Source organism: Sturnira hondurensis, unplaced genomic scaffold (assembly GCF_014824575.4).
Source record: "Sturnira hondurensis isolate 20B ecotype Veracruz unplaced genomic scaffold, ASM1482457v3 Scaffold0018525, whole genome shotgun sequence".
In the NCBI taxonomy this organism is placed as follows: Eukaryota; Metazoa; Chordata; class Mammalia; order Chiroptera; family Phyllostomidae; genus Sturnira; species Sturnira hondurensis.
This window is the reverse complement of record NW_028091156.1, coordinates 12,774,341-12,796,975: the sequence shown is the minus strand read 5'-3', so window position 1 is coordinate 12,796,975 and position 22,635 is coordinate 12,774,341. Positions and strand designations below refer to the sequence as shown.

Here is a 22,635-nt window from a genome sequence, read left to right as displayed (position 1 = left end):
ACTATCTGTCAGGCAAACATGATGGTGGGACACAAAGCAGTTCTGACTTATTGCGTATCAGAGGAACAATACCACTTTCCTGAGGCATATGAACTTGGATTGTGTCAACAACTTGAGAAAGTCAATATTATTATTTCTACTTAAAAAGCAAGCAAACAGGCTCACGGACATTGCCTGCCTTGTTTAAGTCACGCAGCTGCTGTGTGATTGTGATAGGATTCTAGGTTGGGTCTGCCTGTCCCTCACATCTGGGGCTTTTTCCTTCTCTGCAAGCCAAGTGTGCCCTCCGCTAGGACTTTATATTCTTTGGCGAGACAATCCCCACGCATCATCGCAAGTTGGACTAAGTGCTCCAGAAAGTTCTCCAACTCAGACCCACAAATCAACAGTTGCTTTTTAACGATTTCATTCTCCAACTGCCTCAGTTTTGAGAAATGTGTGGTTCTGGATAAAGAAATGAGCATGAGCATGACTGCAAAGAAATGGCCTGTTTTCTCGATTAGTTCATCAGTATTCTGGCTTTTTAGGTTGTTTTCCATGAGGTGTATCACTTTGAATCTTTGACTGGCCCTGACCATTCTGAGGTGAACCACACATTCCAGTTTCTGAAGTGAAAGACAAAAATATGTAATACATTGGCCTTTGATGGACTTTTCTATAGTTTTCTTGCAAACTGTCTCTCCAGGAGCAAGAGCTAAGAAAGCCAGATTGCTGGGAAGCTGCCCACTGCCTTTCTTTCATATGCTAACCCTCGGCCTCCAATGCTCTCTGTTTTTCTCTTGAAAAAAATCTTCCCTTCTTTATTTTTTAAAAATTTTATACGAGGTTTATTGGGTGAGATTGGTTACTAGGATCACACAGGTTTGAAGTACACATTTCTATGATACATCATCTAATATTAATAGATGTATTACTAATATTAAGATGTGTATTGCACCCTGTGCCCACAGCTACCAATGATCCTGGTTCTTTTGTGAAATCCACTGACGGACAATCATGCTGGAATCCCCCAACTAAAGTCAATCTCTTAGTCTTTAAACTTCTGAATGACTGTGCACATACCACCATGATATTAACTCTATGGTAACTCCTTCTGTATATCTCCCTTTTCTCCTTTAGCCTACAAGATACCAACCACGTAGATGACGTCTGGGTCACCTTTGGTATCCCAGCACCTAAGGTGCTGGGATAGGCATAGGAAAAGAATCCTGAGTAAACATTTGTAGAAATGAGATTTGAAGACCATGCAATCTCATCTTTGAACACTGTAGCCTTCAGGAAGATAGAGGAAGATGAATACTTTTGAGAGGTCGATTTCCTTGAAGAGCTTAACTGAAATCACGATGGTTGAATTGGCTTCCTTCTGAGTTCATGGGAATTGAATTGAACTATTCAATTTTCTACTGTACTGTTTCTTTGCTTGTAATTGGCTTCTCCACTGACTGTACTACAACCTTCCACTTACAGAAACATAAACCACCTGATATAATGGTGAGAAAAAATGAAGCTTCAGAAAGTCAGTGGCTTGTGTAGCCGAGTGGGAGAGGTGAGCTAGCTCGCTGGCCCTCTGAGCCTCTTCAAAACTCTTTCTAGTAGACCAATGTGCCATGGAAGGATAATAATAGCCCTTTTTTTTTTTTAAAAAAAAAGCTTGTTTATAGCTCTGTAGCTGTTTCAGAAGAAAATACATTTTTCTTTAAAACTGTCACTGGACACCACACTATGAAAAGAGTCGCCACCACACTTGATAACTTTCCTGAAAAAGGCCATTCATAAATGCAATGTTAGAAATATTAGTCCCCTACTGAGAACTATAGTTTCTTTTCTCAATGGCAAAGCCATAGAACGCAAGCACATGTTCATCCAGCCATACCAGCTGCCAACAATAAAATGAGATAATGCACTGACCGTAGTCTGTGTTTTCTGGCTCCCAACAATTTGATGGCCAAAAGTAGGGCGTCTGTGGAACGAGAAGAAGTGGAACGCGGGTTAGACACAAACAATGAAGAGTTTCGGGTTTATGAGCTGTGTTTCTATTCAGCGATCTTGTGGAATAGTTCACCCACGGCACATTTGTAATCCAGAGGAGGAACCCAGAGAGGCATGCGAGGGTGTTTTTTCTGCATTCACTTTTCTGAGCAACGTGTTCTGAGCAATATGGTCAGCCCCCAAATGTGTACAGCACCAGCAGGTATTTAAAATGCCCTACATTTGCCGCAATCTTACGTCAACTGACATTAAGGTAAAAGGTCTGATTGCGTGATTCAAGCAAAATTTTGAATCCACAAGGGCTGCAGGCAGAATATTATATTCAGTAAGACGCAGGATTAAGACATGTTTAAACATAACAAATTGGTTTCAATGATTAGTGTATCTCAACATCGCTGTTCATCGGCCCCAAAGCTCATCCTGGAGTGAAATTCTTGCCCGAAGGTCTAGCAATCATTTGCCTGGCTCTGTTAATTGTATACTACAGCTCTCAAGTTTGCTCAACTGGAATAAAACCAATTACCCCTCTCACTTTAAAAATATTTCTCAATAAAGCCACTTCTTGCTCTACATTTTCTAAAAATATTTTATTTGTTTATTTTTAGAGAGAGGGGGAGGGAAGGAGAAAGTGGGAGAGAAACATCAATGTGTGGTTGCCTCTCATGCATCCCCCACTGGGAACCTGGCCTGCAACCCGGGCATGTGCCCTGACTGGGAATCGAACTGCGATCGTGTGTTTCGCAGGCCAGTGCTCAATCCACTGAGCCACACCAGCCAGGGCCGACATTTTTAAACTGCACAAACCAGAGATTACTTTTTAAACTAATAGTGTCTTAGTTGATGGATGTGATTAGCAAGAGGCAGAAACGGGATCCTGTGAAATTTTAGAAACTGATTGATGAAGGTACAAAGGGAATGTCTGATCAGGAAAATGCTACTGTCATCATTAACATTTTGTATTTTCTCAAAGGGCTTTTCTATCTCCACTAGCTGGACACGCTGGACTCCGGACCCTGAGGACATTCAAGGACCATCCATCTGTCTATCAAACTTGTTTCCTCAGAGGACGGTGACTCTAGGCCCCAAAGGGACAGTGACTGTAAGACATCAGCCCTGTGGAGTTAATTACAGTTTTTAGTCAATTATCTTAACTATCCATGTGTAATGAGCACATCTGGGTAATTTCTGATTACCTATCTGATAATTCTACTTTCTAGAAGAGGGATTCTTGAGAAGGGACAAAGGATCATTGGGACAACAGCCTGTTTTGGGGAGGGCATGCCACGCTGATCAGAACTCCCGAGGGTTTTGGGTCCTCTCCACTCATTCTTGGCAAGTGCTACAGGATTACAGAGAAAGCTACGAATACCAGTTTTGTACACGTGAAAAGGATAGCAGCACAAATTTAGGGGGGAAAGGGTTGAACCATTAGACTCGGAGGATAGGGAAGCTCTACATGGGCCGCCTCCTCACCTGAGTCCCATTTGACTCTGTGGGAGACAAATCTTTGAGGATTTGATTTCTCAGAAATAAATTTGTGTAAAGATTCTAGGGGAGCCATCGGGGAATGAAGTAACTTTGCTCTCATGTGGACTGGCAGCTTTTCAGGTACTTCTCATAGAGTTCATTATTCCCTTCGGGTTGCCTCTTTATTTTGGGAGGGGGGTATGTGTACACACACGTATTATTTATCTAACTTTAAAAATACCCATTCTAGTCACATTGGTCAGATATATACTTTTTTCCCCTTCAAATCACAAGACATGCTCGTTGCATTCTTCTCATTTTCTTTATCATTTTATTATTTAGTGAGAATTTCCTGAATGTAAAAATAAAAGAATGAAACCACTGTGCCCTGTAATAGTATGTGGACATGGCCTACAACCAACATGGTTCTCTAATATTATAAGACTTTTTTCTAGAAAAAAATATTTTTATTTATAGTGAAAGGCAATTTAATACATAGCAAACCCTTGCAGTTTGCTGAAGTTTAAAAACGAATTTTACAGTTTGCATAGACTTTGGGACATTTTAACATATGAGTGTTGGCTTCCTTTAGCAGTGATAAAACAGATCCAAAACTGTGCAGCCATTTCTTAATAATCTTTGGCACATACATGAATGTGATAAAATTTATAAAAGGGACATGGAAAACCATGTCAGGTCACAGTTCCAATTAGCTAAGAGAGAATAATTGCAAGTTTACATTAATACAAAATCACATGATAGAAAATGAACTGAAAATTGAGGTAAATTTACATGTCGCTGCATGCCAACGAAATTAAATTAAGAGTTCTGTTTGTTCAGACTCATGCCCCAAAGCATGTTCAGATTCCTAATGAGGGCTGGAATCTCAATCATTCACTGCAAGAATTGTAAACATATTACAAGTTTTCCATTTTAATTCATGATTTTTAAAATCCTTCCAAGGAGCTGCATTCTAGTTCAATGTAATAAAAAAAACCTTTCTGCTTGGAACCAACCAAAAATTGAAGTAAATACCTTAAACAATAATGTGCGTTCTATGGGTAGAGCTGTTTAAATATAGAGCTGATTAATGCCTTGGTAGATATTTTAGCAGGAATTCAGCATTTCCTGAGTTTTCCATCTTTTTTGTTCTTTAAACCTTGGTTTTAAGAGTCTATTAATATTAGTTTTACAAATATGTAATATTTAGATCCCATGTGAAGTGTGGGTGGGTCATTCAAATAGTTACCATTTGGTGTTTAACATAATTAGTGTAACTGAAGAGATTATCACCTGTGTAGGCATGCTAAACTTGAAGACCTGCCTGTACCTGGCAGGGATATAATTCATTCATCATTTGCACCCATTCCTTTGCTTTGTTTTAGTTCTTTAAAAATAGTCTTTCCTTTGCTACAGAAAGAATGATGTGATGATTCATTCCCAGCTTGGCTCATTTTTGACCCATGAGACTAAGACATTTAAACCTTGTTTGTCCACTCATTTTAGGCTGAGAAATCAGTAATTTATGCTAAAGTGTGTAGTTAAAATCTGCAAATTATGCTAATTAAAGCCATCATCAGTAACTTTGGGCCATGTCTGAACTAGTTTGTTTTAAAAATAATTTTTGAATTAGATAATTCTCAAGAGAAAGACTATATTCAATGCTTCCCTTATAGGAATGTTCTTTTATGCATGTACGATTTTACTTGTAACATTATGAAGATGGATAGGAGTTTATATTTTCACTAAAAATATGAACTCAAAACCCTTTCATTCAGAATTGTGAGAATTTTATTAGGAAGTTTGGTAAAGTTTACTTACAGTCTCTATATCAAAATTTTATGAGAAAATAATACACGGAAAATGCCATTTTGCAATAAAAAATAACCCCTTTAAAAATCCAAAAGTGTGAATAATGCAAGAACAATTGGCTGATCACTAATACTTTTTATTGATTAAAATGTTAACCTTAGGAACCAAAGTCACTCTAACTGAATAAGCTGTTTTAAGCTACCACGACTTTAAGTTTAAGTGCATAAGGGACAAAATTCCATTATTTTAAAGTTCCATTAATAATTCCATTATTTTACAATTAAGTACTTTAACTAACTTAAACTGATTGACTACACAGGTTAGTATCACAGTTTTAGGAGATTGCTTTACCTCCTAAAACTCAGGGCAGATGTCCCAGGATGAGTTGCTGTGGATAAGAGTCAAAGGGAGGGCTAGGAGCGTGTTCTAACGTGGACAGTGACCTCAGAGAACAATTGTTGAAAACCTATTCTTTGTTCTCAGTTTTTCCAAGCGAGTTCTTAGGCACCCAAATGACTATTGACTTGTTGTTTTAGATGCAGAACATCTAATAATATTCAGAACAAGTGAGAAGAATGCTCTAATGTCTGGGCAATGGGCAAAGCCCTCCTTGAAAAACACCCCCAGGAATTAAGCTAGAGTTTGAATATGCTGTCCTAATTTTAATAGGCTGGAATTTACTAGTCAGTCATGAATGAATCACAACGTCTGATGAAGTGCAGAATACCCTCCAGATAAATCACTGTGAAGTCAAGATCAAAAGCATGCTCAGTGACTGAAATGAGAGTCCACAATCATTTCCTGACACAACAGCAGCCTGTCTGTCTCATTAGAAAAATGACCCGGTAGGACTCCTGTCCATTCACAAATTATCTGTGGTGTCCTCTTATCTCAGAGGAGTGTAGACACCTAAAGCCTCATGCAGGTGAGTCTTCAAACTCATAGAAGGGCCTCAGGTACCCTCACGCAGAAGGTTTGTATAATTAGCTAAATCCTATCCTGGAGCTTCAAACATTCTAGGAATGTTTGCTTGGACTAAAGATGATTCTGGATCACACACAAAAGCAAAAATTTAGTAGCTAATATGTAACTTAAAGGTAACTCTCCTAGCTTCCTGAATCGAATTTAGTGACTCTCTGAAGTTCTCTCAAGCCTTTTCTATAGAGTATAACTTGAGTCATCACAGAATTCAGCTTCCATGAGTCATCTTAACTAAGTGCTCTCCAACTTTCTTTGTTTCTTGTTCTTATGTCTTAAATTTGACCATTAGGTTTTAACTAGCCTAAGTTCAATGTCACGATTTTCTGGAAAAAGGATCAGCAAACAAAATACGGATGTCTGTTTTCCTGTTAAAGAATGCTTTTATTAAACTTACTTGGAACCGGTAAAAGGTGCCGTCGTCCTTGAGTGTGAGGACGTGATCAGAGATGGGGAAGAAGTAGCCGTGAGCAGCCATCAGTGTCCCCAAATGGAGCGCCTCCACTGTTCCAGGAGAACAAACAAGAATACAGGAAAACCTTTTTTAAATGATGGATTTACCAAAGTGTAGGGCTTGTCACATGTTTCCTTCTGAGCACGTTATTGCATCCCAACAGACCATGTATTGTTCTTATGCTTCTTTGTTCAGCTTTTACGCAAGGGTCTAAGCCGGCTCAGGCTGCTGACAGTGACGGTTCAGTGACTAACCACCCACTGTGATGACCAGCCCGGAAAACATAACGTTATGGAACGCTGAAACTGAAAGACTATGACCCTGAAATCCCGACCCCTTCGTTTTCTAGATGGGACGCATTTCGCTGTGTGTTCATGTTCGTCCACACCTTCATAAACAATTCTATCTGGCATTTACCAAGCCCATTGAACTTTTAAAAGCCGTCCCCTTTGCATTGCTCCCTGGTCTGTATCATAAATGTCAAATATTGTCAGTGATTCTTCTCCTGGATTATCCTCATCAGATGCTAACAGGGGATGCTAAGGCACCTGGAACCATTTATGCCTCAGTAAGGGCGCCTTCCAGTCCTGCGACGGCCCAGACTGTTCTAGCTTCCACTGTTCCATATACAGTATTCGAGATGTGGACTAGGAAGAGGATTATTTGACAAGGAAAACATTTTACTTCCCCAGTAGGCTGGGAAGTCGCTAGAACACAATACTCTAATCATCATACTCCAGCAGCTAATCATTTCTTCCAACAAAGGATTCATACAATCTGATTAAAAGAGTTACCTCTGCACTCGGGGTGACAATACACATTCACCAACTTGAAGTTTAGAAAATACAAGACTGCAACATTGGTTTTTATTCTAATGTGAGCACATACACATATAAAAATAAGCCATGTTTCTGTATGCTGGTGTTATCTTGGTACACAATTTACTTATAGATGATTTTGTTTCTTAGACAAGTAGCGAAAATTGTTCTTTAGGATTTTCCCAGTTGTTTCAGAACTAGGATTTACCTACCTCTCCAGCCATCGAGGACGGGAGCTTAGAGCTCCAGCCAGAGCTAAGTCACCAAGCCACTGAACTAAGCATGAGAATCCCCTCCTACCCCTCCCTCTCGATGCTTATATTGGCTAACAACAAAAAAATTGTTACATTTTATCTGTCATGGGCTATTATGATGTTCCCTTTCATAGTTATCTAACGTCTTGCAAACATTTGCACTGGTAACTTCTACCTCCAGCCTTCCACTGCACTGTTCCTGTCAATAATAAAGGACAACTGTCCATCACCCTCAGCGCCATGTCCCTGGAAGACTGTTATTAAGTGTCCCAGTCATCTTCTCCACACTCTCATTCAAGCCCTTCCCAGCACAGAATGGTCTTTTTCTACAAAAGAGCATTTATCATTATGTATGTACGTATATTATATATGTGATATATAATATATAATTATATCTATGAATATATTTATTATTTCCACACCCTTTTAATTCAAAGTCAACCAACGCCTTCTCACACCCTGTGTTGCCTACAACTATATACTAACATACCGTGTGGATCTTATTAAAGATGACTAGAGCTAGTATGATGTTGTGGGAAGAACAAAACCACCTCTGAGAAACCCACTAACTTTAGGTACTCAAACTCTCCATGCCTCTTCCATCTATTAAAGGTTAACGAAGCCACCTTGCAGGGCTGATATGGGAATCAAGTGAGAATCTATGTAAAGAAGTCGGAATGGTGCCTTGTGCATAATACGTACTCAACAGATGGTAGCTATTGTGTGCCATATTTACATATGGAATGGTTTTTACTTTTCACTAAAGTTCTTTTGGGAAATCCACTTCCATCAATTTGCCTTCAGTTGGGCTGAGTGCGGGAAGCTGGCAGTCCTGAAGAGCAACAGACATTTGTGTCTCCTTTCTGTGAATTATCTATAAAATTAAAATGGTAAGAGGATCTTTGAGGGTTGCTGGCCCATCGGGGCAAGCAGGTGCCTGTAGCCTTGAGCTTGGTCGGAGACCCTGGATGTTCCTGTCAGGGAGCAATGGGCAAAAAAATGTATTCTCTCCACTTTAGGAATTCAAAATCAGGCAGCCCACCTAGCTTGTCACAGCCATCTTTATTCACTTTATCCCCAGAAGTCTGCGGCCTAGGAGACTATTTTCCAGGAAGAAAAATTGAGCTCTGGCACATGAGCAAGTTTGCAGAGTACACATGCGAGAAAGGAAAACTGACATGCTCAGAAAGACGCACAGGAAATGCACAGGGAAGAGTGTGACTAAAAGCAAAAAGAAACAAAAAACAATTGAATGACAAAGTGCTGATGAAGATTAGAAAAATGTAGTGAAAGTGAATGTAGAGAAATAAAGACCAATATTACCTGGGCATCTATGAGAGATTAACTATGGTAGATTCACACCTCTCCTCCAGGGCAAGGTGTGTGTATGTGGGTTTTCTCCAGGTGGGCCCAACCATAATTAGACCTGCATAAATGTCTGTTGATAAGAATAATAACGCACCACTTGTAACACCTGCCTCCATTTTTTATTTGAATAGGCAATATTCTATTTTTGTTTCATTTGATGACACAAATTCTCACTTCACCGCCCAGCCAAGAGACATTCATGCTCCATTGTTTAATTAGTAGAAAAAAATGGTTTTGATCCATTTTCAAAATGCCTAGAACTCAGTAGATATATATTTGTGGGGGTATCAGTAGCATCAAAATTTAGTTTCTGCGTGTCTCACATATACCTCAGAGGCAGGGTTCACATCGAACCATTTAACTTAGAATGTCAGAGGACTGAACTTCTAACAAAGACTGTAAAATGACACCAAGGCCATTGATGAAATAGTAACCCGAAGGCACTGAGATTGTCGAAGGCACATGTTGTCACAGGGCCTCTGGGGACAGATAAATTCTGAGATGAAAAACCAGGGAGGTGGGGTAGATTTTCTGCTTCATTTACGACTCGAAGCTTAGCCTAGCAACAGCAAAAGTAGCTAATGAATCCATATTTGCTGAATGGGTGAGTAAGTAAACGTATGAATAAATGACAGAGAAAGAATATAAAAATATTCTTTTGCATGAAAAATACTAAAAGTTATTTTAAGTGTAATCATGAGGAGCTTGCTGGTTCAGCTCTTCCAAGACAATGTAAATATTTAAAGTCTTTTTTCAAAATAATCGTATAAGCTTTTGAGGTGGGGCTGTTGTAGGGATTTGGTTATGGGAAAAGTAATAGTAATATAAAGGGCATGGACGCCACTAAGGGAAATTGTAGTGGGCCCCAGGTAGAGTTCTGAAGGTTGAATCGTTCGTGGTCTGTGACACATATGAAGCTACCCCGCCCCACGGTCCAGCCGCTCCTGCATCTCAGCACGGTCTCCATCTAATAGGAATCTGAGGGGGGCCAGTGGCAATCTTGGAACAGAATGTTGGAAGTGTAATGAGTAATCCCCTGAGATCTCCCTCCCCAAAATGGCACACCAGATGGCTCCTCAACATCAAGGTTCTCAGCAAGATGATCACTAATTAACCTTCTTGTACTTGTGTCGTTCGCATCCCCCACACAGCTGAGTACACTTCACCGACAGACCTACCAGAAGATTTCAGTGTATTCTGCATTTGGAGAGTCCAGCCAAGAGGCAGCTGAGAAATAAAAAATCCATTTCCAAACGATTGTTACGATGTGACTGAGGTAGTTTTGTTAAGTCGGATGTGTTCATTGTGTTGCTTCAACTCTAAAGCAATAGGATTATCAAAATCCTTTAAAAGCAAAAAAAGAAAAAAAAAAGAAAAAGAAATCCAACGTAACTTGTCTTTGGACCACTACTACAGAAAGTTAATAGGATTAAAGTCACATGATGAAGGAGGCCTATGTTATTCAGTTCTATATTTCCACGCATGGAAGCACATGTTTATATATTCAGCTCTGTATTTACAACATATTTTCACAACTGAGTTAATATTTTTCTTGTTCTGAGGTCCCACTCTTGGCACCTTCTGTCCCTTCCAAATACAGGTCATCAATCTGAAGGGATGGAAAAATGCTTCTGAGTCAAGAAGCTAGTATTTTTTAAAATATCACTAAATCCTAAGTTTTTATTCCTGTAATGAGTTACTTACTCTTATTTTATGTGTTTGTAGTAACAAATGTGATTGTTTCATTATCAGCAGGCAGCATATTATACGGGGGTCAGTATTTCAGGAGGAAATCGACTCAACATGGGAAAAAACGATAGCTAATGATAAGGCACTAAGGAAAGAAGAAAGCTGAAAAGCAGACAGAGGTAAGTGGCAACAAAGTGAAATAGGCATTCATTATGATGATTCCGAGTCGTAAAGGAAAGATTCGGTGAACTTGTTATTTTCTGTTTAAGAAGACAGGAAGGCGGTCATTTTAGAAATACTTGAGATATGCTTTCTTAACAACTGGCATTTAAAAAGGTAAGTCATGTGGAAAAATCACACACGCAGAACATTTTATTCTCCAACAAGGCCAAAGTGAAAGTGAGATATTACTATACTTTGGCATTTCTGAGGTAAGCCTCTTTTCTCTTATTTTTAGCATCATTTCCACGTAGAAAACTCAAGTACCACTTGCTTTTCAGCTATCGCAAATCAGGATACGGAGGTGAATAGTATGGTGATATAAAAACAGACAATATATAATAGATTTTATTAGCTAGAAATTAAAACAGAATGTAATTTAAACCAACTTTGAGGACTGCACTAGGTAATTCATACGAGTAAGGAATATTTGCAAGTGAAGGAGCAGAGCGTGGAGGTAAGGCATCTAGGTGGTGCGAGGCCACAGCTGCGGTTCGAATCCTGACTCCCTCATTTGCTAGCTGTGTGGCCTGGGCCTGTGTCCTCAGCTGTAAAACAGGGGGAGTAAAATACTGACGTCAAAGGTTTGCTGTGAGAATTCATTGAGATAATACGGGCAGTGCACTGAAAATAAGGCCTGCACGTGAAAACGCCCTAGCAATGAGTTATCATCAGCTAGCAGGTACATGTGCAAGGATGTGCTCAGGGGCACTTAGTCTAGTACCAAAGGCAAAGGGTGAACCAGTAGCTGGGGTCCCTCTGAGCTTCCAGGTCATGCAAAACACTTCCAACTCCACACCACTTAACATCTTCCAGGGGGCCAGACTGGGGCCTTCGGGTGTGTGGATGCTGAATCTGCTCCGGAATACAGAAATACCCAAATCAATGAAGCTACTGGTGAAAATGAAAAATGTGTCTTTTAATGTGACCGGAACATAAGACCACACCAACTTTTTGGCCAGTCCCATACATCTGGAATAGAAAATGGCTGAAACCCCAATTTAGTTTTCTTCCAGAAACCTTGGAAGCTAATTTTACAAAGTCAAGCAAAAAGCTCAGCAAACTATGGTGCTTGAGATAAGGCTCATGGAAGATGAGAGAAATCAGTCAATGCACAGTCCCTTAACTTCACGGGGGAAAGAGATGCTGAGTTTCCTAGCAATGAGCCGGAACTTTCCCGACAGTTTTAGAGGAAATGAACGGAACCAAATTCTGAATGGACCTGCCTATGCCGAAACAATGTAAGCATCTTCATTCACATGAAAAAACATTATGAATAATTTTTAGCTTAAGTGCACACATCTTTGACTGGAAAGGCATATGAAGTACAGTTATGAATCAAGGTATGTTGAATAAGAGAACCCATTTTGATTATATTAATATTTTAGCATGTTCAGAATATAAATTTGAGTGTTAACAGAAATTCTGAAATTGGGATAAAAAACTCAAAAGCTGTGAACAACAATGGACTGACTCCATGAATTTTTATTCAAATAACTACTAAGATAACTAATTATTTTAATTATTCAAGTTTTGTTGATAAGTGGTGGCAATAAAGATGGTATGTAAAGCAGGACATGCAAACGTAGCAATCTGAAGGAAAAGAGAGCAGCATTCTTAGGAAAATACTACTATGAAAGAATTTTAAAAGCCATTATTTCTTTTACTGCCCACTTATGCAATGGTTGGGGGGCATACTGTATCAGGGAAATGGAAGTTTCACATCAATCTCTTGCTTCCTTTTTTCATCTCCTCTGCCACCTCCTCCTTCCCTCTCCCTTTGACACAGCAATGATATCAATACATGGGTGCCAGGTTGTATGCCCTGTATGGGTGAATAACATGATAAAAAAACCTATGATACACTGGGCGTTAATTTTATCTTTAAAATTAGGAGGGGCCTTTAGGAGTTTAATATTATTATGCCCACGTGTATTTTCACTTCTAATAAAAACTGTTCAAATGACTGGGGTGCCAATACATTTATTTTTGTTATTTCCCTGAGCACTACTGCCCTATTATAATTTTCTCCCCTCCTGTAGGAGATCAATCCTCATTAAAAGTGGTATTATTCCTGAGTGTCCCCCACTTCTTACTTCCAACCCCTTCCTTAGTTAGCCTCCTGGACTCTGGCTCCTGCACCACAACCCCCACTGAATATGCTGTCTCAAAGGGGTTGCAGCGGATTCTTTGCACAAAAGTCCTACAGCACCCCGCCCCCCACCACACACATACTCCCCCAGTTCTCCCCCTTAACTCATCAGGACAAGCTTCTGATGAGTTTCTCCCCTGGAACTCTCTGTCTTTCCCGCTGGCTCCCAAACTCTCCTTCCCTGCCTTTCTCCTCCCAACCTCTCTCTACTGCAGTAAGCCTCCTGAATCTGTCTTTGCTATGACAGGTGTTTTCCTCTGCCCTTTCTGTACCCTTTCCTCTTTGTCAAGTTCATAGACTACCAAAGCTTTTATTCCCAAATGCATAACTCATTCACTCACTTAATGGGCACACTGGGGAAAGTACTGAACAAGGAGCCAGCCCTGTCCTTAGGAAGTACCTGCTCTGTTTAATAGTCCAATTAGGCAAGGCATGGTCACTCAGCCACTTGGTGTAATAAGAATTTCAGTGGGGTCAGCAGAGCATACTCAGGGATGCATTAAATGGACGTCCCATCTCATCTTGGGGACTCAGAAGCTTTCCCTGGAGGAGGTGATGTGTAATTCGAGCCCTAAATAGAAAACAGAAGCTATGAAGCAAAGAGGAGGTTCCAAGAAAAGAAAGCAGCCCGAGCAAATGACTGAGTTCCAAAGGACAATGTCACTTAACAAACAGGCGGCAGACCAGTGGCTGGAAGGAACAGCGTGGGATAAGCATCTGTGATCTAAGCAACAGACACCATGATTAAACAGCTACATTGAGGCTCTACACTCAAGCTACAAAGTTTGAATTTGATTCCAAGTGCGATGGGAGAGTGTATTAGAGTGGTTGGAATTTAGAAGGTACATGCTTAGATCTGATTTTTGGATAAATCATTTTCGATGCAGCGAAATGAAGAGTCATTCGGTTGAGGGGCGAGGGAAGAAGCATGGCTATGAGTTGCAAGACCTCAGTAGTGTCCAGGGAGATGGGGCTGCGCCCAGCAGGAGGAGAGAGGCAACAGGGATGGATATGAGTGGGCGGATCTGAGAGACATTTAGGAGGGACAGTCTTCCGAGACTTGGGGATACTGTAAGAAAGGACAATTGTGGGTTTGTTGAATGTATGAGATATCTGTTGAAAATGCAAGTGGGGATCTCTGCTAGACAGTTCTGTTTATAGGTCAGGAGCTCAGAAGAAATTCAAGACGTGGATTTGTCAGCAGTCACCACACCACTGGCGAAGAAAATAAAGCAAGCAGTACATGAACTTCATAAGGTCAATAAATAAGAAAGCCCATGTTTTGGTCTCAAAACCCTGACAGTGAAGAAGCAATAGAGGACTCTGTGAAGGATACGAAGTTGAAGTTCTGGTGCGAATCAGAGAATGGAGCAACGAAAGGCAAGAAGAAATGAAATAGGCTGCAATGAAGTTGAATTAAGGTCTGAGAAGTGGTAACTGAATTCAGCAACAAGCAGAATATTACTGACCATGGTAAATGAAGTTTCAGTTTACAAGTGCAGGAGACAAGCAAGATTCCAGTACACTGAGAAATAAATTAGAAGAGAGAGAAATTAGAGACAGAAAGTGCAACTGAGTTTGTAAAAACAGACATACAAAAAATGGAGTTGGCCAGATATTGAACTGTTTTATGATGGGAGATAATTGGGGTTAAAACATACAAATATGGTAGGCCATGATAGAAAAATATATAAAGGGGGCAACAAGAACGCTGAAGTTGTGTGCTGAGATGGAACAATAAACACTGGGAAGCCTGACATAGATGGAAGGGAGACGAGAATTGGTATAGATACTGCCGTATTTGGGGGAAGCCAAAAAATCAAGCAAATTGAGAAATTTCCTCTTTGATTGACTGACTGATTTTTTTTTTTTGAAAAGTTGTGGCCTGCTGCTGAGGATGACAGAGTAAGAACACGACCTGAGACTTCATGAAAATGAAGAAGGCTTTGAATATTCACTCCCACTGAATAAATGAATAAGGAATATGACTATGAATAAGAGAAAAACATTGCCAGAAACTCTTGAAGGCCTGATTGGGATTAGACATCATGACATAATTTGTGTGTTTTTTTTTTAAATTTTCGATTACAGTTAACACTCAACAGTCTTTTACATTAGTTTCAGGTGTACGGCACAGTGGTTAGACAACCATATACTTTACAAAGCGATCCCCCAATATTTCAGGTAAGCACCTGGCACCCCACACAGTTATTACAATATTATTGACAATATTCCCTGGGCTGGACTTTACGTCCCTGTGGCTGTTTTGTAGTTACCAATTTGTACTAGTTAATCCCTTTTCCTTTTTCATCCAGCCCCCACTCCCTCCCCTCTCGCAGCCTTCAGCATTGCAGCATTATTTACAACACCCAAGATACAGAAGCAACCCAAGTGCCCACCAACAGATGAATGGATAGACAGCGTGGTACATACATATACACAAGGAAATATTACTCCACCATAAAAAAAGAATTGAATCCTGCCATTTGCGATAGTGTGGATGGACCCAGGGGGTATTAACACTGAGTGAAATAAGTCAGACAGAGAAAGAGAAACACCATACGCTTTATGTATGGAATCCAAAGAACAAAGTGAACGAGCAAAGGAAACAGAAATGGACTCAGAGATGTTGAAATCACGGCCCCTGAGTGGTGATAGCCTATAGCACCGCATGATTTTCAGTAGCACATGTGCAACTTTCGACCCAGACAGAAACACAGTGACACAGCCCAACGCAGACAACGCTCTCTTGGGGGATCCATTTGAAAGACAAGTTGAGAGGGACTGAGTGTGTGTCTGAGCTGGAGCGGCTGAGTGTTTTGCTGTGGACATAATGATTTCTTCCATGTCTGTCTCCTCTGAGAGCAGGGTAGCCAAGAGCACCTCGGTCACCACTGCACCTCCAAGGCTGGAGTAGGCACGTCGTGTGTGCAGGTTAAAAATGTACTAAATGGCCCTGGCTGGTGTAGCTCAGTGGATTGAGCGCGGGCTGGGAACCAAAGGGTCATGAGTTCAATTCCCAGTCAGGGCACATGCCTGAGTTGCAGGCCAGGTCCCCAGGAGGGGGCGCAGGAGAGGCAACCACACACTGATGTTTCTCTCCCTCTCTTTCTCCTTCCCTTCTCTCTAAAAATAAATAAATAAAACCTTAAAAAATGGCATGAATGGCCCTTTGCAAACTTGGTTTCTCTTGTTACTATGTTATCACATCATCACACGGCGGGGAGAGTTTTCAGACAACTTATAACAGACCAAAGAGGGCATTTCGCTTTAACCCAAGACGAAAATATCTCTTTATTTACCACTTGATCATCAGAGATGAGGAAACACTATATCTGTTTCTTTCTTTCTTTGTTTCTTTATTTTATTTATTTATCTTTAGAGGGGAAGGGAGGGAGAGAGGGAGAGAAATATCAATGTATGGTTGCTTCTCATGTGTCCCCTGCTGGGAACTGGCCTGCAACCCAGGCATGTGCCCTGACTGGGAATTGAACCGCCATCCTTTGGTTCACAGGCCTGTGCTCAATCCACTGAGCTACACTAGCTAGGGCCACTGCATCTGTTTCTAAAGAGTTCTCCAAAAAAAGGACTGCCCTTTGCGTTCCCTGACATCCCGTTGCATTTCAGTAATATTCCTGTTGCCTTGTGTCTCCAGTGTGGTCTAAAACTTGGCTCTGTCCTCCCCCTGGACATTTGGGTGGTCACCCTCAAATAAAACACTGTGGAGTTGAAAATGCTAATGCATTAAATTATCCCCGTATCTCCGCATCTCTGATAAACTGGCTTAGTCCTCTTTTATTATTCTCAGGTGTTTATTTCCTAACTCTCGGAATGTCTGTGCTTCTCAATGAACTCTCTCCCAAGCTTTTACCATCACCGCTCACAGACACCACATTCCACGGAGGTCTTCCTTAAGATGCTGAGAAGATGCTGCATCATTTGTACGACACAGTCTAAGCAATAGCTGTATTTCTGTGCTGCCGTTTGTTTTTAAACTGTTCACATCACTGCCCGTTTGCTTGCCCCCTTTCCCTGTGATGCCCTGTGCCCGAGACCCATTGTTTGCTAAGGTGCCTCACTTCTGCCCCACCAACAAACACAGCCCCTGCCAGCCACGTTCCCAAAATGTCCTCAGAGTGAGTGAGCATGAGATAGAGGGGGCAGGAGGGGCAGGTGGATAATGATCACAGGCCCGGCAAGCAGCTGATGTGAGCCCTGCCTCCTCAGACATGCCAGTGAGGAGGGGCCCGCAGCTGCCAGGCACTGAGGATGGACTGCTTGCTCCCGTTTTTCTGGTAAAGGGCTTGGTGGGACAGTGTGGGTATGATAAAGGCAACTTAACTTAACCTTATTGGATTAAAAAGTCTTCCAGCACTGGCCAGTGTGGCTCAGTTGGTTGGACATTGCCTTGCAAACCGAAAGGTCATGGGTTCGATTCCCAGTTGGGGCATCATGCCTAAGTTGTGGGTATGGCCCTTAGGGGACGTATGTTAAGAGGCAACCAACTGATGCTTTTCTCCCCCTCTCTCCCCTTTCTCTAAAAATCAATAAGCGTGTCCTCAGGTGAGGCTAAAAAAAAAGTCCTTCATACTTTCAACAGTTTTGTCCTGTTTATGGTACTGCATCAGTGACCAAAAACTCATTAGGCTGCCATTGCACATCTGGTAGTAAATGACACATAGTTGTCAAATTTGCAAGCACGGTTGAGAGTTGGAAAGCATTAACAACACTTAGGGTGCATGTTTATAAAAAGGCAAGGCACCCCCAATTGACCCACTGTGGAAGAGCAAGACATTGTCCTTCCCCAGTGGCTGTTCACTGCACACCAGCCTGGGTAGGGCTTTGTGGGAGCCAGACATCCACCGTCTTGGTTTTACCTCCTACAATTCACCAACACAAACCTGTTATTCGGGAAAAGCTGACCACCTCACTTTCCCTACGCTTTAAGAAATGCCTACAACTTCTACTTCACTAAAGCTGGAAGCAAGTGGTCTGGTCTGGAACCATGTAGAAAAGATCAAATATCTGCAGTGTATCTGGGTGCTTTTAAAATTGTTGAAAATCTCTCTCAGAAAAGAAAAGCATAACCTAAAGCTGTTATTTCACTTAATGTGATATTATTCTAGGCATAGAGATAAATTTCCAGATGGTGAATTTGTCTTTTGATGATATTTATGAGATTCTTGCTATGTCCTTGCTCTGCCTTTGCTAGTTTTCCAGAGCCCTGCAACATTTCAACCAATAAATCATGTTTCGTTTCTAATGGGAGCTTCTATTTGCTCGTAAACTCATTTTTCCATGGAACCAAAGCAAATTTCTTAGGCTGTTTCAGACCATTTGGGGCATTTTTCTGCAGCTGAATAACATCTATTATTGCTGTTACTTAGAGAAAAATAAATTAATTGAAGCCTATGGATTAGTAACCCTGGGAAGTGTCACCTTCTGTCCCACAACTAAACACTCTCTGTGTCATGGAAGGCTATGGGGACCTGGGTAGGACTTCTCACCTGTGGAGGTGTACCTTATATAACATTAAATGAAATGGCAAAGATGCAAACAGCCCATTTTAAGTCAATATTTTCCTCATTGAGTATATTCAATTCAATAATATTTACTGAACACCCATATATACCAGGCACACGAAAGAAACCACAGACCAAGCCCTGGCTGGTGTAGCTCAGTGGATTGAGCGCGAGCCTGAAAACCACACAATCGCGGTTCGATTCCCAGTCAGGGCACATGCCTGGGTTGCAGGCCAGTTCCCAGCAGGGGACACACAAGAGGCAACCATACACTGATATTTCTCTCCCTCTCTCCTTCCCTTCCCCTCTAAAGATAAATAAATAAAATCTTAAAAATATATTTTAAAAAAAAGAAATCACAGACCGAGCAAAGGCCACAACAAAATCCTCCTTACAAATCTTACATTCCAATAAGCATGTGCCTCTGAATTTGGGAAACATCCTGAAGTCAGAGCAGCACGTGACAGTGGAGGGACAGTCCCCACCCGTGTCAGCCGGGGCAGTATTGGGTCAACAAGTCCGTGGGAGAGGTCAGTCCTAAAAGAGTCAGATATAAGAATCAGGAAATGGTGAAGGAAAATGCTACCCTTTCCTCCCTGAGTGAGCTTCGCCCACACTCTGAATACACCTAGCATTCCAGAGCTGGGGATGTGGGCCCCTGGCCCAGACTTGGGGGAGGCGACAGGAAGGTGGATGTCCAAGGACTCGAGAACAGATTCGGATTGGGAAAGGGCTGCCGGTTGCCCTCTGTGATGCATTTTCCCGCTCCTGTCCCTGAGGCTCAAAACCGCCCTGTGAACCATTAGTGTGGGCGATGAACCAGGGAGCCAATGGGAAGGTTCAGGCTCAGAACATTCCCGGAATGAGTGGCACCCTGGGCCATGGCCACAGCGATGGTAACAGAGGGCCATTCCACCAGCACATCTTTAAAAAGACAGCAGAGGCTGTGTCAAGGATTAGGCACCATGGACAGGTGGGGACAGGGAGGGACAGAGGGGCATATGATACTGTTCATGAGAGGCCCAGAGAAACTATCTGATAGGAGGAGGGGAAGACATTAAGTGGGCCACATTCCAATAATAAAGCTGGGAGCTCACACCTTCATAGGAAATTGGGCGGATGTGGCGCTGTTTCAGCTGAGACGATCTCCAGTGGTTTCTAGGAGTGCTTGTTACTCTCCTCATTATCATTCCTATGCTTCCCAAATTAGCTATGGTGGATTTACATTGATTTTTTTAATCATTCAAAATGTTTTAAGTCCCTGGCTGGTGTAGCTCAGTGGATTGAGCGTGGGCCTGCGAACCAGACGATCGCGGTTCGATTCCCAGTCATGGCACTTGCCTGGGTTGCAGGCCGGTTCCCAGCAGGGGATGTATGAGAGGCAACCATTCATTGATGTTTCTTTCCCTCCCTTCCCCTCTAAAGATAAATAAATAAAATCTTAAAAAATGTTTTAGGAAAAAAAAACATTTGAAGGTACTTCATGTGACATCTGACAGCTATCCTCAAGTAAAGTCTACTGAATCACCTACCAAGTTGAAGGGGACATTTGAGGAAATACCCAAGGAAGACCTGGAAGGCCATTCAGTGAAGGCCAAGGATTCACCTGTGAAGCTTCCAGAGACAGAAAAAGTGGCAGCATGTCCACCAGAGCACACAGAGAAGCCCACAGCCCCTCAGGCCATGGATGTTTCAGTGGGCGAACCCAGAAGAGGATGAATCTCATGGCATGTCTGTGGGCCCTGGCCAGGTAGCTAGGTTGGTTATAGTGTCTCCTGATGCACTGAAGCTGTGGGTTCGAAACCCACTCAGGATGCATACAAGAATCAACCAATGAATGGATCAGTAAATGGAACCACAAACTGATGTTTATTTCTCTCTCTCTCTCTGTCTCTCAAATCAATAAATATAATTTTTTAAAATGTCACATTTTGTTGAAATACACAAGTAACACTGGACGGTCTGAACCTGAAACTTCCTCTTTCACGGGCAGTCAGTAGGAAACAAAGTATTAATGACACCTGACAAAAATGACCACTTCCAAAAATGCGGTTTAGATCCGAAGAGCAGTTATTTACAGAAATGATACAAACCTTGATCTGAGCATGAGCCTCACGTGGAATGAGTTCATCAGAGCTCTACATGGTCCACGTAACGTACTGTAATGAGCTCTACATGGTCCACGTAATGTACTGTAATGGGCCTAGGAGCGCAGGCATTAGTGATCACAGCAGGAGGAGGCATTCTGGGTACTTCAAGAGGCCCCAATCACTTGAATTATAACATAAAACTGCAAACTTGAAAATGCATTTTTGTCTTATTAGACAGGAAGGCTTCCTTGCTTACGGGAGCCTTTTAAAAATTTAAACGTCAAGTTATATGTTCCATGGAGTTTCTTAGACTTGTTATTTTTAAAAGGGCAATCCTTTTGCTGGGAAAGCATTCATCTCTTTCACTGTGAAAGCAGTAATCCTTATTTGTGGTTTGCAGCCAAACGATAAGGGAAGCGATGGGCGCATTTGTGTCATAGGGTCGTATTCAGCTCCCCAAGCTTCTATCAGCACTCCCATCATGTCTTCTGAACTACTGTAGCGAGCAATCACGCTTAGTTGTAATAAAAGGAAAAGCTTCAGGAAAAGTAACAGAAATAGACCAAATAGCACTCTTTTTGACTCAGATATAGAGGGGGAAAATCCTAATTTATGCTTTAGATGGGAAACAGAAAATGTTATGTTATATTTGGTAAGAGAGAAAGAGGCCTGGCTTTTCTGATGGCTTTTAACCGACTTTCTGTGGCTCCTTGCGGATAACAGATACAATCACTTCCGTTTCCCCATCCTTTGCTAAGTGCCTAATACTAATGAACAGGCATAGTTTCAGATGATACCCTATACTCTCAGCCTTATTGGCCTTACCAAATACTTTCTACTTTTCTTTCCTCCTTTCTAATTTCCCCTTCCTTCCTTCCTTCCTTCCTTCCTTCCTTCCTTCCTTCCTTCTTTCTTCCTTTCTTTCCTCCCTCCCTCCCTCCCTCCCTCCCTCCCTCCCTTCCCCTCAAAATTCAAGTTGGCTTATAAAAGGAACATGTTCACACCAACAAGAGTAGTAAAACAGAAAATGAAAACCTAAAAAGCAAACAGGTCAACTAGCTACAGAAGATTCAGAGGATTCTTCAGGGCAACTGTGCTTTTGCATTTGGTCCCAGGAGGGGCTTCACTTGTGGTTTTTCTAGTGTGTCACATAGAAATAGCAACAAGCTGCTATGGCAGGAAATGGTCCCAAATGGAGTTAAAACACTATTAAAAATATATGGGGCTCTGGCATCCTTTTGCTGTTTAAGTTTTACAATATTAGAGACAATAATTCCGATTAGATTCCCAGCCGTTTGCCGTACTTTCCTTAATGGCTGGCAACTTTAATAGGTAATATATAGAAATGCATCCAATCAGACAAAAGTCAGAGGGATCCCCAAACGGTGGGGCTGGTATTTAGAGGTGCATGTGCTGGCCAGCGCAAACCAGGAGAGGAAACTGGTCTCACCAGGGGGCATCTGCCGCATCCCTAATAAGCGCCCAGTGTCGGCTTCCCAGCTGACGCATTGGCATGAACCCCAGCTCCATGTCTCGTCCCTGCTCTCACCTACCCTCCGCACAGAGAGATTCACAATCCTTGAATTCATCTGGAAGTTTGCTTATTTTGATAGCAAATGTATCTGGGTTTGCATGCTGGTTTTGTCTGGCAGTTTTCTGATCTACTGTCTACTGCATGAAGCCCCTCTCTCTTTTTCTCTAAGATCGAATAAAAGCACACATCAAGTTGTCAGCATCCTGCCTGACACACAGTTGGTGTCCTGTACAGGTGAGCTCTCTCATCGCCTTCCTATTTACAGGAATTAAAGAGGAACAAACAAATC

General features: G+C 41.7%; 1 protein-coding gene across 4 annotated transcripts in view; it reads right to left on the bottom strand.

Moving 5' to 3' along the window:
• RGS7 (regulator of G protein signaling 7) overlaps positions 1-22,635 on the bottom strand; it is a 314,036-nt gene that overhangs the window by 67,623 nt on the left and 223,778 nt on the right. For all 4 annotated transcript variants that reach the window (XM_037069439.1, XM_037069441.1, XM_037069442.1 and 1 more), the window contains exons 5-6: positions 6,644-6,750; positions 1,909-1,960 (exon numbers count right to left, since the gene is read on the bottom strand). In XM_037069439.1, coding sequence (XP_036925334.1) covers positions 1,909-1,960; positions 6,644-6,750 — 159 coding nt within the window. The remainder of the gene's footprint in view (positions 1-1,908; positions 1,961-6,643; positions 6,751-22,635) is intronic.